This window comes from Schistocerca cancellata, chromosome 1, assembly GCF_023864275.1.
Source record: "Schistocerca cancellata isolate TAMUIC-IGC-003103 chromosome 1, iqSchCanc2.1, whole genome shotgun sequence".
Lineage (NCBI taxonomy): Eukaryota > Metazoa > Arthropoda > Insecta > Orthoptera > Acrididae > Schistocerca > Schistocerca cancellata.
In genome coordinates, this window is record NC_064626.1 from 161172641 (window position 1) to 161187840 (window position 15200).

The 15200-nt window shown below is 38.3% G+C and overlaps 1 protein-coding gene across 4 annotated transcripts in view; it reads left to right on the forward strand.

Annotated features, from left to right (window-relative positions):
- LOC126167666 (huntingtin-interacting protein 1) overlaps window positions 1-15200 on the forward strand; it is a 537667-nt gene that overhangs the window by 507820 nt on the left and 14647 nt on the right. For all 4 annotated transcript variants that reach the window (XR_007535451.1, XR_007535452.1, XR_007535453.1 and 1 more), the window contains 4 exons: window positions 1480-1733; window positions 7633-7785; window positions 7884-7984; window positions 9136-9365. Coding sequence is in view for 1 of the 4 variants with exons in the window: in XM_049920493.1 (XP_049776450.1) it covers window positions 1480-1733; window positions 7633-7785; window positions 7884-7984; window positions 9136-9365 (738 nt within the window). In the remaining 3 variants the exon portion in view is untranslated. The remainder of the gene's footprint in view (window positions 1-1479; window positions 1734-7632; window positions 7786-7883; window positions 7985-9135; window positions 9366-15200) is intronic.

Consider the following 15200-nt stretch of genomic DNA (forward strand, 5'->3'; position numbering starts at 1 on the left):
CACAGATTATTGAATTCAAAAAGTCGGTATTTTTGTTTGAAACTGTGTAACATACTGTGCAAACATAGAATATGAGGGGCTTAAAAGCACCATTCTCACAACTCCACTGTGAGTGACTAGTCTAAAGCATGAGTTGGTAATTCACTGACAAAGGTTCGATTTGTGCTGATGCAAATGTATTTTTTAATTTGTTTATATTTTTTTTAATTCCTCACAGTGTTGAATTATTAACAGTAAAAGTTACTGTGTGATGCATTCAAGCACATATTGTTACGAATTGAAGTTAATTTGATTTATTATTTAGTTTCCTAGTATTTACTAACCCCCTTTTATTTCATTTTAAACTGATAATGATACCACTTTGGCGACATGAGGCTGAATTGTATAATAAAAAAAAAAGGGCAGTCACTGTGTTTTTCTAAGACAATGTGCCTCGTCTGTATATTGTTAAATTTGTCCAGAGTTGTTTTCAAAGTTAGTGATGCATTTTAAGAATTTTTCATGTTATTCTGTAGCAAATGTAGGCTTAATGGACATTAAGAATGACTGCGCAGGGATACATGAAACTTTGTCATCAATGTTGCAAATACACCATCGAATTTATTCACAGGAGAGTAGTGGTTATATGAGAGTCTCTAGAAGAATTCTCTCGTCTGCACATGCAACGTAGCTCTCATTGCAGAACTGTCGATCAGACTTTGTCATCAGTATCCCACTATGGCCCCCTGCTGTGAGACATGAAGTGCACAGTGATTATATTGAGGCTTGGCAGACAAAAAAAGGGGGCAGAAGGGTGGATTGCTATTGTTTTAGTAACATAACCAAAATTCTTCCATCAATTTTGATGTTTGTACTACTTAAAATAAGTGTTAACAAAGATCTGTCCATGGTGGGAGTGCAGATAACCACAAGGCTATCTTGCTGAAGTACTTAGGGACGTCATCTTAACAGTTTCAGGAATATGAGGACCATAGAAGTGTTAAGGTAATTATATGAAGGTCTTGGCACATTTCTGGAGTAATATTGTGGCTGAACAAATTTGTCAACAACCTTTTACTGCAAGACCAGTGTTGGGCACAGTTATCTGGTATAAAAAGTTGACTAAGCAACACACTCAAACTTAAAAAATTCAATAGCTTAATAAAGGGGGCTTGAAGATGTATTAAGTAGCAGGAAAGTTTATTCATTCATTTCAGGTCACCTTCAGCTAAACTTTTTACTACTGTTGTCAATATGCATACTGGATTTCTGAATCAATAAAAATCATATTCTTGCCTCCTTAACATTAATTCATATCGAAAGGTACATAGACAAAATAACGTAAATAAAATAGTAATTCTACTGATTTTAAATGCCAGACTAATGAACTGACTTGTATCAATTTAATTTAACAGTCATAACTGTAAGTAATTAGTTAACTCTTCTTATATCTCATCAATGTCTGTGCTAAAATTTGTTTTGGGTTTTGCATTTCTTCAGGAATTGCAGAAGCCTGCAAACAGGCTGGAACTGAGTCACTTGTACTTCTTGCAAGTGTAAAATCAGTGGCTCCATCGTCATCTATAACAGACAATGCAAACACTGTTAAGCAGAAAGTTAAAGATGTGACTGATTTAATGGAAAGGCTGATAAGTCAGTTAAAAGGAGACTCTGCAGAAATGATAGAAGATCTAGTTGAGAATGAACTATCAAGTATGGACAAAGCAATAGAAGAGGCTGCAGCTAGAATAGAGGTAAATTTCTGGATATTTTTTACAAATGACTAGCTCATCTCAGAGCATTCAACAGCAGATTGTTAATTAATTTTCTCGCATGAAACACCTTGGCTAAGCTGATACAGAAAGTTTTCCAACAAACATCAGATGATGAGAATTTAAAGCCATGTTGACTGTTAATTGACAAGGACTGAAAAATCTTTTAGTATTTTTGAAACGGAGACCAATTCCTGGCACAAAATTAGTCGACTGTTTAAGTTATTTAATGGAGCAACATGTTTGGTGTTATAAATCTCATCTCCAGGCTGCAATGGGAGAATAAACACATACAGAGAAAATGTACAAAGATATTATAGTTGTTCTGTACAGTCTTTGCATGTACTGTGGTCATCCTGTGGAGAAAAAAGAATGCTAACCTAATATCAGCAAATACTCATTTCATATGTTGATCTGCTGTTGACATAAAAAATTTTAATAATCAGTATCTTGGTTCGAAAAAATAGCTGCCTTCTTGTGATTCATAAACTTGCTAAGGATAGTTAAAACAGTACATCACAATGAACTCTGCTGTGCAGCAGAAACAAGATGATGATCAAAACAAAATGCATATATTGTTGTCAAATCTGTGATGTTGGTTGATAAAATGCATTGCAGTAAGGTTGACTGTGACAATTTGACGTTAAAAAATGAGAGAATAAATTATTTTAAAGAATAACAAGATAATTGAAGTTGATGAACTATTAGTTAGTGAATTCTGTAACTTCATTTAGGATCTCATTTTTCTACTTTTAGCAATGGATATATTATTTCCATTTCCTCCAAGATGCATTGCTGTGTCCTTTTTCATATATGTTTTGCTTTAGCTGACTTGTTAGCCTTATTAAGTCTGAAACAGTCAGTGTGTTGTTTAAAATGGGTTTTAAAATGTCTGCGTATTTGGCCATTGTAGTATTTCTTGCAGTATCTGAGCATTATAAAATCCTGATTTGCTCAGTTTCTCATCTTGTTCTGAAATGTCATGAACCAGTTCCTTCCAAAAGTTGTTGGTGCAAAAATGATACTGCAACATGTATCTATGTTTTTAAACTGCTTGGCTAAATTATCTCAAATATGTATTTTGTACAAAATTATGTTTCTGCTGCACATTAGACTTCATTGACAGGTTGTGTTTTAAGTATCCTTTGCAACTTCATTAACAGTGGTCAACAAGATTGCAGCCATAGCAATGGTGGTATCTGAACACACCATAAGACGACAAACATGTCATAAGAACAAAGTGACTGATGATTTACAATTTATGCAAACAGTAGACCAGCATGTAATGTGAATGTTGTGTCATATAGATTATCCTTCTTTTTCTCCACAGCACATCACAAGATGTACAGAACATTTTAATATACAGCTTGTCCCAAAAAGAATGATCCAATTTTAACTTGTAACAATATTGAGCCAAATTTCACTAGGTAACTGAAACAGTGCTAAATGTTTATGCTTATCCATTATGGATATTTTAGAACCGTGACTGTATATTAATGTAAATAAGTTATACACAACTGCAACCAGTCACTTTTTCAATAATAATGCTTTATTACATTAACCGGTTTTCGAACCCTTTCAGGTTCATCTTCAGATGATTTCGGGAGGATCTGGGAAGTTACATCATTACTGGTAGTAGCATAATGCTGGGTGCTGGTTCTATGGCAGAAAGATGGGTCACACTTTAATGTATCGTCATGACTATACCTTATCTGTCGATATGGATGTAAATTTAGTTTTTACTTACTGTGACAGTATAGGCGGCTTTTTTCGTATCTGTCTGCCTCCATTTTGGTGTCCTGAACACTTAGGCAGACAGATACGAAAAAAGCCGCCTATACTGTCACTTAAGTGTTCAGGACACCAAAATGGAGGCAGACAGATACGAAAAAAGCCGCCTATACTGTCACAGTAAGTAAAAACTAAATTTACATCCATATCGACAGATAAGGTATAGTCATGACGATACATTAAAGTGTGACCCATCTTTCTGCCATAGAACCAGCACCCAGCATTATGCTACTACCAGTAATGATGTAACTTCCCGGATCCTCCCGAAATCATCTGAAGATGAACCTGAAAGGGTTCGAAAACCGGTTAATGTAATAAAGCATTATTATTGAAAAAGTGACTGGTTGCAGTTGTGTATAACTTATTTACAGTGCTAAATGTAATTGGCTGGTCTAGAGTTTCAGGAAAAATCCGCTAGAGGTCGCTGACCTGGTGCTTGCAGCGAGTCTTGTGCAATATGGCATCAGCACAACAGAAGACGTATTGTGTTATTGAATTTAGTCCTACTCAATCAGTGATCTCAGTTAAGCGGGCATTTCATATTCGATTTCATGCTAAACCACCATCACCAAAGAACATTCGACAGTGATATAAACAATTTGAAGAAACAGGGTGCCTCTGTAAAGGCAAAAGTCCTGGCCGGCCACGCGTTCCTGAACAAACAGTGGAACAAACCCAACAAGCATTTGAGCGGAGCCCCCCGCAAGTCTACGCATCGTGCTAGCCGAGAACTTGCGTTACCGCGTATGACAGTGTGACGTGTGTTAGGTGTCGTTTAGCCCTCAAACCATATAGATTACAACTGGTACAAGCTCTTAGAGATACTGACAAAGTGAAGCCAGTGGACTTTAGCAGTACTATTCTATAGGACATGGAAGAGAAACTTTTTTTATGTCATGGTTGATATTTAGTGATGAGGCAACTTTCCGTATTAGCGGTATGGTTCACCATCATAATGTGCATATATAGGGGCCAAAAGTGAATGTTTTTTGTGCTGTTTCACAAAGCAAGGTTTATGGACCCTACTTTTTTGAGAAAGAAAAAGTAACAGGACAGTCATATCTTGCAATGCTACGAAGCTGGTTATTCCCCCAAGTTGACTCTGATAATTTCACCTATCAGGAAGCTGGAGTACCACTGCACTGGCACAACGCCAATGTGCCTCAACGTTGGATAGGGCGTACAGGACTGTGAGACCAGGCTTTACACTCTTGGCCTCCTAGGTCCCCTGACTGAACACCGTGTGACTTCTTCCTGTGGGGCTATGTAAACAATGTGTTTACGTTCCTCCCTTACCTCGTGACATTGATGAACTAAAAACCAGAATATCAGCTGTTGTAGTTTCAGTGACAGAAGACACCTTACGCTCATTGGGATGAATTTGGCTATTGGCTAGATGTTGTCTGTGCAGCCAATAGAAGACATGTTGAACATTTATGATGGATTTTTATAAACTTCTGTGTTTTCTGAGTAACTGAGTATGCAATTTGTTCGTGTAAGCCCTTCTGCCTAATAAATATTCTATTTAAAATTGGATCATTCTTTTTGGGACATCCTGTATATGCACACTTTTACTGAAAATTATTGTTTTGTCATTGTAGCTTGGAGATCAGTTTTACACCTCATTAAATAATGTAAGTAGTCAACAAATTTAGTGGTTGGTAATGGTCTCGGTATAACCTTTTCATATCTAATAAGATGACCTGCTTCAGTATCAGCTCCATACTGGCACTTTTGCCCTTGAATTTATATTTGAAATTTTATGTAATTACTCTAAAGTTTCTAAAAGGGCAATTAAAAAATTATATCACACCATTTGTGAGATTTTTTGGAAAATAAAGAACATTTGCTCTCCTGATGTTTGGCTGTTTAGTGAAGCTAGTCCATAATTCTGAATTCATTTAAGTATAGAGGCTTACCATGTGTTATTTGCACTGTACACCTGCTCATGCAATGAATGTAATAAGGATACAGCAACAATAAATACGCAGTAGCAAGGTCACATAACTGTGAATCTTATGATTTGATTTTTGCATGACGGAAGAGCTACGCTTATGTAGTGTATGATGAAGTTTATCACAAATGCGGCTTCTTTCCAGAACTTGTGGTTAGTCTTAATGATAGATTTTTGTCATTTGAGTATGTATGAACATGCTAGAAGGAAAAGGTGAGTTTTGAATTCTTTTTGTCTTCATAGAAATGGAGAAACGGCCTGCAAGTAAATCCTTTGTGGGTGACAATTACTGCCTCCAGGATACTTTCATAAAGTATCTGGACCTGCAAGAGATTGCATAATACAAGAAGAAACTGTATAATACAGGGTGATTCAAAAAGAATACCACAACTTTAGGAATTTAAAACTCTGCAACGACAAAAGGCAGAGCTAAGCACTATCTGTCGACGAATTAAGGGAGCTATAAAGTTTCATTTATTGTACATTTGTTCGCTTGAGGCGCTGTTGACTAGGCGTCAGCGTCAGTTGATGCTAAGATGGTGACCGCTCAACAGAAAGCTTTTTGTGTTATTGAGTATGGCAGAAGTGAATAGACGACAGTTGTTCAGCGTGCATTTCGAACAAAGTATGGTGTTAAACCTCCTGATAGGTGGTGTATTAAACGTTGGTATAAACAGTTTACAGAGAATGGGTGTTTGTGCAAAGGGAAAAGTTCTGGACGGCCGAGAATGAGTGATGAAAATGTAGCACGCATCCAGCAAGCATTTGTTCGCAGCCCAGGAAAATCGACTCGCAGAGCTAGCAGAGAGCTGCAAATTCCACAATCAACTGTATGGAGAGTCCTACGAACTTATCTGTCCGTAACTACCTGAACGTCAACTACCCGAGGCGATGGATCGGCCGCCATGCAGCCCGTGACAGAGCACTTCATCACTGGCCTCCAAGAAGCCCTGATCTTACCCCCTGAGATTTTTTCTTATGGGGGTATGTTAAGGATATGGTGTTTCAGCCACCTCTCCCAACCACCATTGATGATTTGAAACAAGAAATAACAGCAGCTATCCAAACTGTTACGCCTGATATGCTACAGAGAGTGTGGAACGAGTTGGAGTATCGGGTTGATATTGCTCGAGTGTCTGGAGGGGGCCATATTGAACATCTCTGAACTTGTTTTTGAGTGAAAAAAACCTTTTTAAATACTTTTTGTAATGATATATAACCGAAGGTTATATTATGTTTCTTTCATTAAATACACATTTTTAAAGTTGTGGTATTCTTTTTGAATCACCCTGTATAATATGGACATACAACAAATGCCCAAGTCTTCATGTGATTATTTGAAGTAGTGTGTTAAACTGAATGTTTCACAAATTTTGTAGAAATTTTGATAGATACCTTACAGACAAAATATTTTTTATTATCTCGATGAGTTACTGAGCAGCAGGATTGATCAGTAAAAGAACTATAGTCTGAATCATCCAAATAATTTGACAATGTAGGCCTGCCTAGAAACATGTTTGTCTACTTTTGCTGTCCAAAATCATTAGAGCTGCAGATGCTCGTTTACGAAAGTCCTTTATACATGACTTGGGCAAATAGCAGCATACATCTCGTGTTTTCTATAGGTTAAGACAAGACTGTTTGAGAGTTATTAGGTGCCACATTTGACTTCACAGTTTTACACCATATGAAGCAAAAAATATTTTAACACAATTAATAAATCATCAGATTTCACAAAACTTGTACAAGAACTTAGTGGTATATCAATCTTAAATGAAGAAAATACTCTGAAGCTACCTTCAGCCATTTGTATAATGAAGGCTTCGTATAAAACCTGCATGAACCATAGTTTTGTATGACAGTGACTCTCAGTATGGTGTTCCCTCCACCCCCTCTCTTCCTTTCACAAGAAGTGCTCTTTGTCATAATTGAGGATAGCAGATGGACACTCAAAGCTAACTTATGACATAAATAGTATAATGGTGGCTATTTGGAAACATTTGCTATAAAATTTAAGTGTAAAAGTTACTTAACATGCAACGATAAGTTTAAATTTGTGCAAATAGTGCATATAAATGCTGTGTCTCGTGTAATAATATTGTATTTTTGGTAATTCAGTTTTTGTCTTTCTTTCAGGAAATGTTAAATAAATCCAGAGCTGCTGATTCTGGTATTAAGCTTGAAGTAAATGAGAAGATTCTAGACTCTTGCACCAACTTGATGAAAGCAATTAGGTTGCTTGTTCAGAAATCTAAACTTTTGCAAGCAGAAATTATTTCCCAAGGAAAGGTAACAAAACTTATTTAAAGTAGTTTTTTTACAGGACATTGGTAATTGCTTTTTTCTGACTAATTTGCAGACGTTATGTAATTTTCATTTTGTGGCAGGGGACTGCATCTACAAAGGAATTTTATAAACGAAATCACCAGTGGACTGAAGGCTTGATATCAGCAGCGAAGTCTGTGGCAGTGGGAGCTCGTTTCTTAGTGTATGTCCATCATAAATCTGTAATACATTAACTAAGAAATTGAAGACATGTTACATACCTCTCAAATTTTATATTTTTGTTTACTAGCTTTATACTTGGTGTTGACCAGTTACTTACTTATCTCAGTTTGTAAGAACAACTTGCATGTTTAGCTCATCTAAATAGATCACCAGATTTTTTATTTCTAGAAATTAATAGGTGCTTGTACAGAGTTCATGCTGTTTAAGTGAGCTGTGGCTTTAACATAGTTTTTGATTAATATTAATATAAATGTAACTGCTTCCCCATCCCGATCTTTACTTCATGTAGAAAGGTGGGGAGGGGGCAACTTATTCCCACAGTAATATTTTTTCCTGGGTTAGAAAATTATGCATACTGAAATTGGTTGACATTGTTCCAGGCATTCCAGAGTGACGCCTATTTTTATGTTGTCCTTTTTTCACTGCTACTACCTCCCTATTCAATGCAGGCATGAGCGTGCCCCCCCCCCCCCCCCTCCCTCCCTGCACCACACACACACACACACACACACACACACACACACACACACACACACACACACACACACACACTTTGAATGAATCCTAGAGGTGTGCCACACATGTAATATGATTCAAGACAATTGAGTTGACAGTTCTATAACCTTAATTCATTTGCATTGTTGTTTTGACTGGTCTGGAAAGAATGAGTGTGATATTACCATGGGTTTTTGTGGTTACCTTTATTCAAGAATGTAATTAAAAGTTAGCACATTGTTGGTACACTGTGAAACAGTAAAGTAACATAGTCTGTCTAACCTTAATTATATGGACAATGATCTGAAATGATAAATTAGTATCCAGCTATTAAAGCATTGACAGTTCCCAGTCAGAAGTTAGACACCGAACTTCTTTGTTCACTGAATGTGGTCATAATGGGGCAGTTGAGCATGAGCAGCATGGTGATAAGAATATAATACCTATGTTTTTTACACTATGTATGGAACTCCGAGAGTGTATGAACTTTTAGACAAAGAAGTCTATTCTTTGTGTAGATTCTCTGAAAGAAAGCATATTTTATAATAGAGGTAACAGGTTTATTTAATTCTTTATGTATTCTTCTTACAAGAAAAATTTTGATAAGTTATACTGACTACTAATATTTACTTGTAGATCGGCAGCAGACAAAGTTGTTAGTGGAAATGGAAAATTTGAACAGCTCGTTGTGGCATCCCAAGAAATTGCTGCAGGAACAGCACAGTTAGTTGTTGCAAGCAGAGTGAAAGCAGACAGGAATAGTACTAACCTTGCTGCCCTGTCCCAAGCATCAAAAGGTGTGACCCAGGCAACAGGTGGTGTTGTTGCAACTGCAAAGTCCTGCAGCCAAATGGTAGTGGACAATGGTGAGTGTGGTAATGTTTCTCAGTAATAAAATGCGTAGGCTAGGCCACATAAGACTTGTGTTTGATAAACGTGATTGTCAGATAATTAATATTCTTATTTATTGGATGGTACTACACCATTCATGTTGCAGAAGTATTTTACTTAGTTTTGACTGATAATACTAGAGACAACATTTTAATTGCTGTTTCAACCTTGTATGAGGTGTCTTTGGAAATGATTTATAATTGCATTGTTTTACAAATCCCACTGAGGCTACGAGCACATCCTCTCGTGGGATGATGAACTGATTCTAGGGCACCACGCAGATGCTAGATGGCAGTTATGAACATTGTGTATGATGAAAGGACAGCACTTGCTTGTTGTTAAATAGGAAAGCTGTGTGCAAAATGGAAGGTAATAAGTGTGGAGAAAGATGGACAACATGGTGTTTGTGGAGGGAAGGAGCCTAAATAACAGATATTCATAAACATTTAACTGTGATGTGTGGTCAAGAAGTGCCTGTGCAAAAGACTGTTTACAGCTGGGTTAGTGGAGTCACTGTTAGAAAGAAATCTGTGTGCAAGAATGTGAGTATGAGTCATACATCAATGTCGTGGTTTCCAGGGTACATTGAGGTTGTATCAGCAGCAGGGTATACAGTGACACCCGTACACAGATGTAGTAGTCATCAAAGGTGACAGGGAAAGTAGTCGAAAGGAGTGCTCCTCTAGCACAAGAGATGTGCGGCTTCACACCTGAAATGCCACGACTGCAGAGTTGACATCAGTGGGATTCTCTGTTGTGCCATGGACTCCATATTCACTGGATTGCACACCATCTGTCTAAGCTTTGTTAGATAATGTGAAGGACACACTGTGAAGTAAGAGGTGGCAGTGACGAAGAATTGCAGGCAGCTGTCCACGAGTGGTTGCGTAGTACCACCAGACAGTGGTTCCATAGACAATAACCAAGTTGCCAGGAAGGTGGCAGCAGTGTACTGATGTCAATGGGGAGTATATTGAGAGAGCCCACGTACACTGACTCGCATTTCGTTAACAAATACAGTAAAAAACCAATTATTATAAATCATTTCCAAATGCCCCTCATAGTTATCAGTACTGTTTTAGTTGCTTGTTTATTCTTCTACAGATCACTTTACAGTGATATTAACATATTTCAGCCTAGTACAACCAAAAATGTAATTAAAAGTTAACAAAAATGCCTAATAACTTAATATTCCATGAAATTGGAGGAGAACTGCCTGCTGTCAATAACTTATCCCAGCCATCTTCATGTGTATACTGGCATAAATACACTGATCTTCCCTGTTGAAAATACCACCAGTGTATGCAGTGGCAACTGGGTGTGCTGTGTATGTGCTGGCAGGGTTTTAAACAGGGGAGCTAAGATTACTTTTGCCATTACACACCTGAAGATGGTCAGAGGACTCTGTGCTGAAATATCTTCAAAGCAGGTTACTGACTTCCATCGGTTTGCTTGAAATTTCATGGAATACACTATATGTCAGGCAAGTTCTAAAGTTCATAATTTAATGTTGTATTTAATTCCAAAATGAATGTTGCACCAGTTATTCTCTCACATTGCAATCACTGTACACACTACACATGAGTCCTTTGGCTGACATCAGTATAATAAAGATATCTGCACTTCTTCATTACGTTCCTTTTGTGTTCCCATATGCTCCTAAGAGTCACCAGATGCATTTTCTCTCCTGTTTCAGCAGATATTTTGAATTCCGGTTTTGCAATGTAAAACTGGAGACTGCCCAGACAAATAGAACTTATCATGTATTTTATGTGATGCCCAGCATCAATGAAAAGCATCGGTTTGTTTCCTGTTAAAAAGAAAATGATTTAAAAATGGAATCGTACATTCCCATTTGATTAAGTGGTCTCTTATTAGTCTAGTGTGATATTTGTTTCATTGATATCTATTAACAGAGACAGTAAAACACAAATACTTACCAAATATTATGAAAAGGAAAGGTACTAGATAGGATGTGCCTATCTGTGACTCAGCATCTCCACTGTTTGGTGAGTAGCAACTTTCCTTTTCATAATATTGTTACATTCCAGCCTGAATTTTCCATTGTTTGACAAAGAAATACCAGTTACTTCAGCAGTCACAGTGCAGTTCTGCTGTATGGGGCTAGCAGTCAGCCAGGATGGTGCTGTCACTGCTGGAATACTGTTTATTCTTATTGTTCAGCAGGCCGTGTTAATGGATATTGATAAAACAAATATTGGACTAGGGAACACACTATTGATTGAACATGCAAAATTCCGCTCTAACAATCATTTTGTTTGTAATGGAAAACAAACCTATGCTTTCCGTCAACGCTAGGCATTAAGAGGAGATGTTGTGGTTGTGCTCAGGAAAATGAAAAGCGCTTGGCATTTATAATCTCTGATCTGTGGCATACAATTTCCAATAACATGTGTTACACTCTGCAAGTATATTGAGTGATCAGAAACAGTCTGAAAAGCTTGTAGGAGTGTTGCAAGGGAGTGTGTGTTGAGAAATAATTGCTAAGAAAAAACTGATACATTGTGCTGTTTCAGAGTTACTTAGTGCTGAAGTTAGCCAATCAGGTTGTTGCGCGTGCAAATTCAAACTTGTGTCCATGCTAAAAATGTGGTAATGCACAGATATGTGGGTCTGTGAGTTATCACTTTTTCAGATGCTCATTACCAGTTAAAATGTGTGTTTTTCACCAGTGATAACTTTAAGCCAGGTGAGAAAAAACTGTCTGTTTGGTTTGAGGACACAAAACGGAGAACGTGTTTTGTGACGCTGCTTGAATTTGCATGTGTGACAAGCTGATTGATCGAATATTTTTATTAACAATTATTTCTCAGCAAAATCTCTGCTGCAACACCCTTATAAGCTTTACAGACTGTTTCTGACGACTTGTGTAGTGGAACCACATCATTGTCTTTCAATTTTTACTAACCGTAACTTTTTTGTCAACACTGCTTACACACACACACACACACACACACACACACACACACACACACACACACACACACAATCACTAGGCTCATTCTTGTTGCTTTTCCCTAAGCTCATTTCAACAACTTCCTATGTGCATAACTGTATGAAACAATCAGAGCAAAGAAGAAGCAGCAGAAACATTTTTATGTGAAATGTGTAGCAAAACACATTTCATGTAATCTTGAACACAGTGATGGACTTGTCTTAGTGGGCACTTACCTATTACTGAATGTCATAGAAACAATTAAATGTTAGTATCTTTTCAAAATCTTTCTCAAATTTAGCAAACTTTTTTGAATTCTTTATTTTTGTAAACAATATGTTAAGACTGTTTTAGGTTAGGTAGCATATTTTTCTTATATAGAGAGGTATATAGCAAACCCTTAAAGCTTGTCATCAACTTGATGGTTAGTTCGAGCACCACAGTGTGTTTAGCTTTGTTTTGGCCTAGTGGAGGTGGTACACCATTGCCTTCCTCAGATCTTTGGCAAGTTTCACATTAAGTTGTGGTGCCAGAGATGGAAGAAGTGATAAGCAACAGATTAAGATTAGAATCGTAGGTGTGACTGTCTGTCTTGACTCTGTACCATCCGGGACTGGAGCAATGGAATCAGATTCTCTGCCATTGTCTTTGTTATGCCTTGACACAAGAAGTATCTTCCCCACCCTTCCCATAACGATATTTCACCATCCACCCAACTTACGCAATATCCCCCCTTCTTCTCAACCCTTGCCCCCCATGACCTTATACATCTGGAAAACACCTAGATGTATATAACCTGCCCTGTATATCCTCCCACTATCACCTACTCCAGTTCTGTCCCAAGCATTTGCATTCTTATCGAAGGCAGGGCCCCCTGTGAACACAGCCAGGTAGTCCACCAACTTAGCTGTAATGACTGTGCGGTATTCTAAGCAGGCACATCCACTAACAAACTGTTTGTCTCCTTGAATGGACACCAAAAACTGTGACCTGGGCAGAGCTGGACCATCCAGTTTGCTGAGCGTGCTGCACAACATGGTGTGTTCGACTTCAGCGGCTGCTTCTCAGTCTGTCTCCAGTTTTTTTTAATTGTGCGGGTGATAACTCTACCTCTAACACAGCCATCGTATCTCTAATCCCCCTGGCCTTAACCTTATCTAATCACTGTCTCCCAGCTTCCTCTTTCCCCTTCCTTCTCCCACTGCAGCTTCCCATATGTCTACTAAACTCCTAGATCACCTGCAGGTCCTTAGCCGTTTCTCTACTTCTCTCTTCTCCCACAGTGTAGTTCCTTGATACTGTATCTTGCAGCCACCATCTTGTCCCTGCCATGACCTTGCCTGCTTCCTGAGGCAATACTGCACCATCTTCTCCCCTGTTACCTTTCTGGCTCACTGTCTCACACCTCTTCTGTAACCCCCCCCCCCCCCCCTCCCCACTATCCACTACAGTACGCACAAGTGTGTGCTTGTGTTTGTTTCTTCATCTGTTAAAAGATTTTGTCCCATAGCTAGGAAAGAAAAACAGGCTGCACAAATGTGCATCGTAAGCACACAGAAGTTTGTGTTACAGTAGTCTCTAAGCATTTTAAAGGTTGTGACTTCTGAAATTTTCCCGGCGTATTTCTTCTTCTAATAATTTCCGGGTATGCAGCCGGATCCCGTCGACATTCTGTATTTCTTTGGGACATTCAATGGAATACAATGTAACAAAAATTTTATCCCCGGTTTCCGGTTTTTGGGATTCCGTAATCAAGGAATCAGTGGAAATACGTCTTGCCAATAATCTTATAAATCGTGACAACGGCTTTCAGCTGGATAAAAATTGGAATCCTGTTATTAAAATTATACAATCACAGCGGAATCGACAGTGTCATTCGATACTCAATGACTAGATGAACCTTTATTTCCACCACCGAGGGCAGCACGTACAACTCGGCTATGCTGCGCATGTCAACACCTGACGCATACGCTGTAGGATGCCAGTACATTTCACATGCGCGAGATTCGGCATAAATACCGCGACTGCACCTGGGCTCTTCAGTAGTTGTGTAATCACCTGATGATGGCCGGACGTCTCTGGGCCGAAATATCGTGGCAGAATGTCGACGGGATCCGGCTGCATACCCGGAAATTATTAGAAGAATTTTAAAGGTTGTTCAACATTTTGTTCAGAAGTTCAGCATGTTTTTTGCATTTTAACCGATCATCTGTCCAAGCTCCCAAAAGCTTTGTAAGATGTTTGTTCAGCGCTACAGTCCCATAATTCTTAGATTAAGTTGCTTCTGATTTTCATTGTTGTCTCTAATGCTCATCTATACCATTTTGTTCTCATTTAACATGATGAAATTGCTTCTAAACTGTCATTGTGTTGTCATGGAGACTTGGCATAAGGCATAAGAGATGTCCTAACACAGAGCCTTTATCTACTTTCAAAGTAGCTTTTATTTTCATAAACAATAACAACAGTATCAAGAAAAGAATAGATTGCTAATCAATGTAAAAATTACCCGTTGAGTTGCAGACAGACAAAACGAAAAGATGGTTACACATTATAGCTTTCAGCCAAAGCCTTTATACACACACACACACACACACACACACACACACACACACACACACACACACACACACAAAGCAAGCACACCTTGTGCAAGTATGACCGCCACCACCACCAGCAGTTCCGACCTGTGGCAGTGGTCATGTGTACATGAGGTTTGCTTGCTTGTGTGAATGTGTGTGTGTTTTCTTCGCTGAAGAAGGCTTTGGGCAAAAGCTGTAATGTGTAACAGCCTTTTCATTGTGCCTGTCTGCAACTCTACAGTTCATCTTTAAGGTGGTGTAGCAGTCTATCC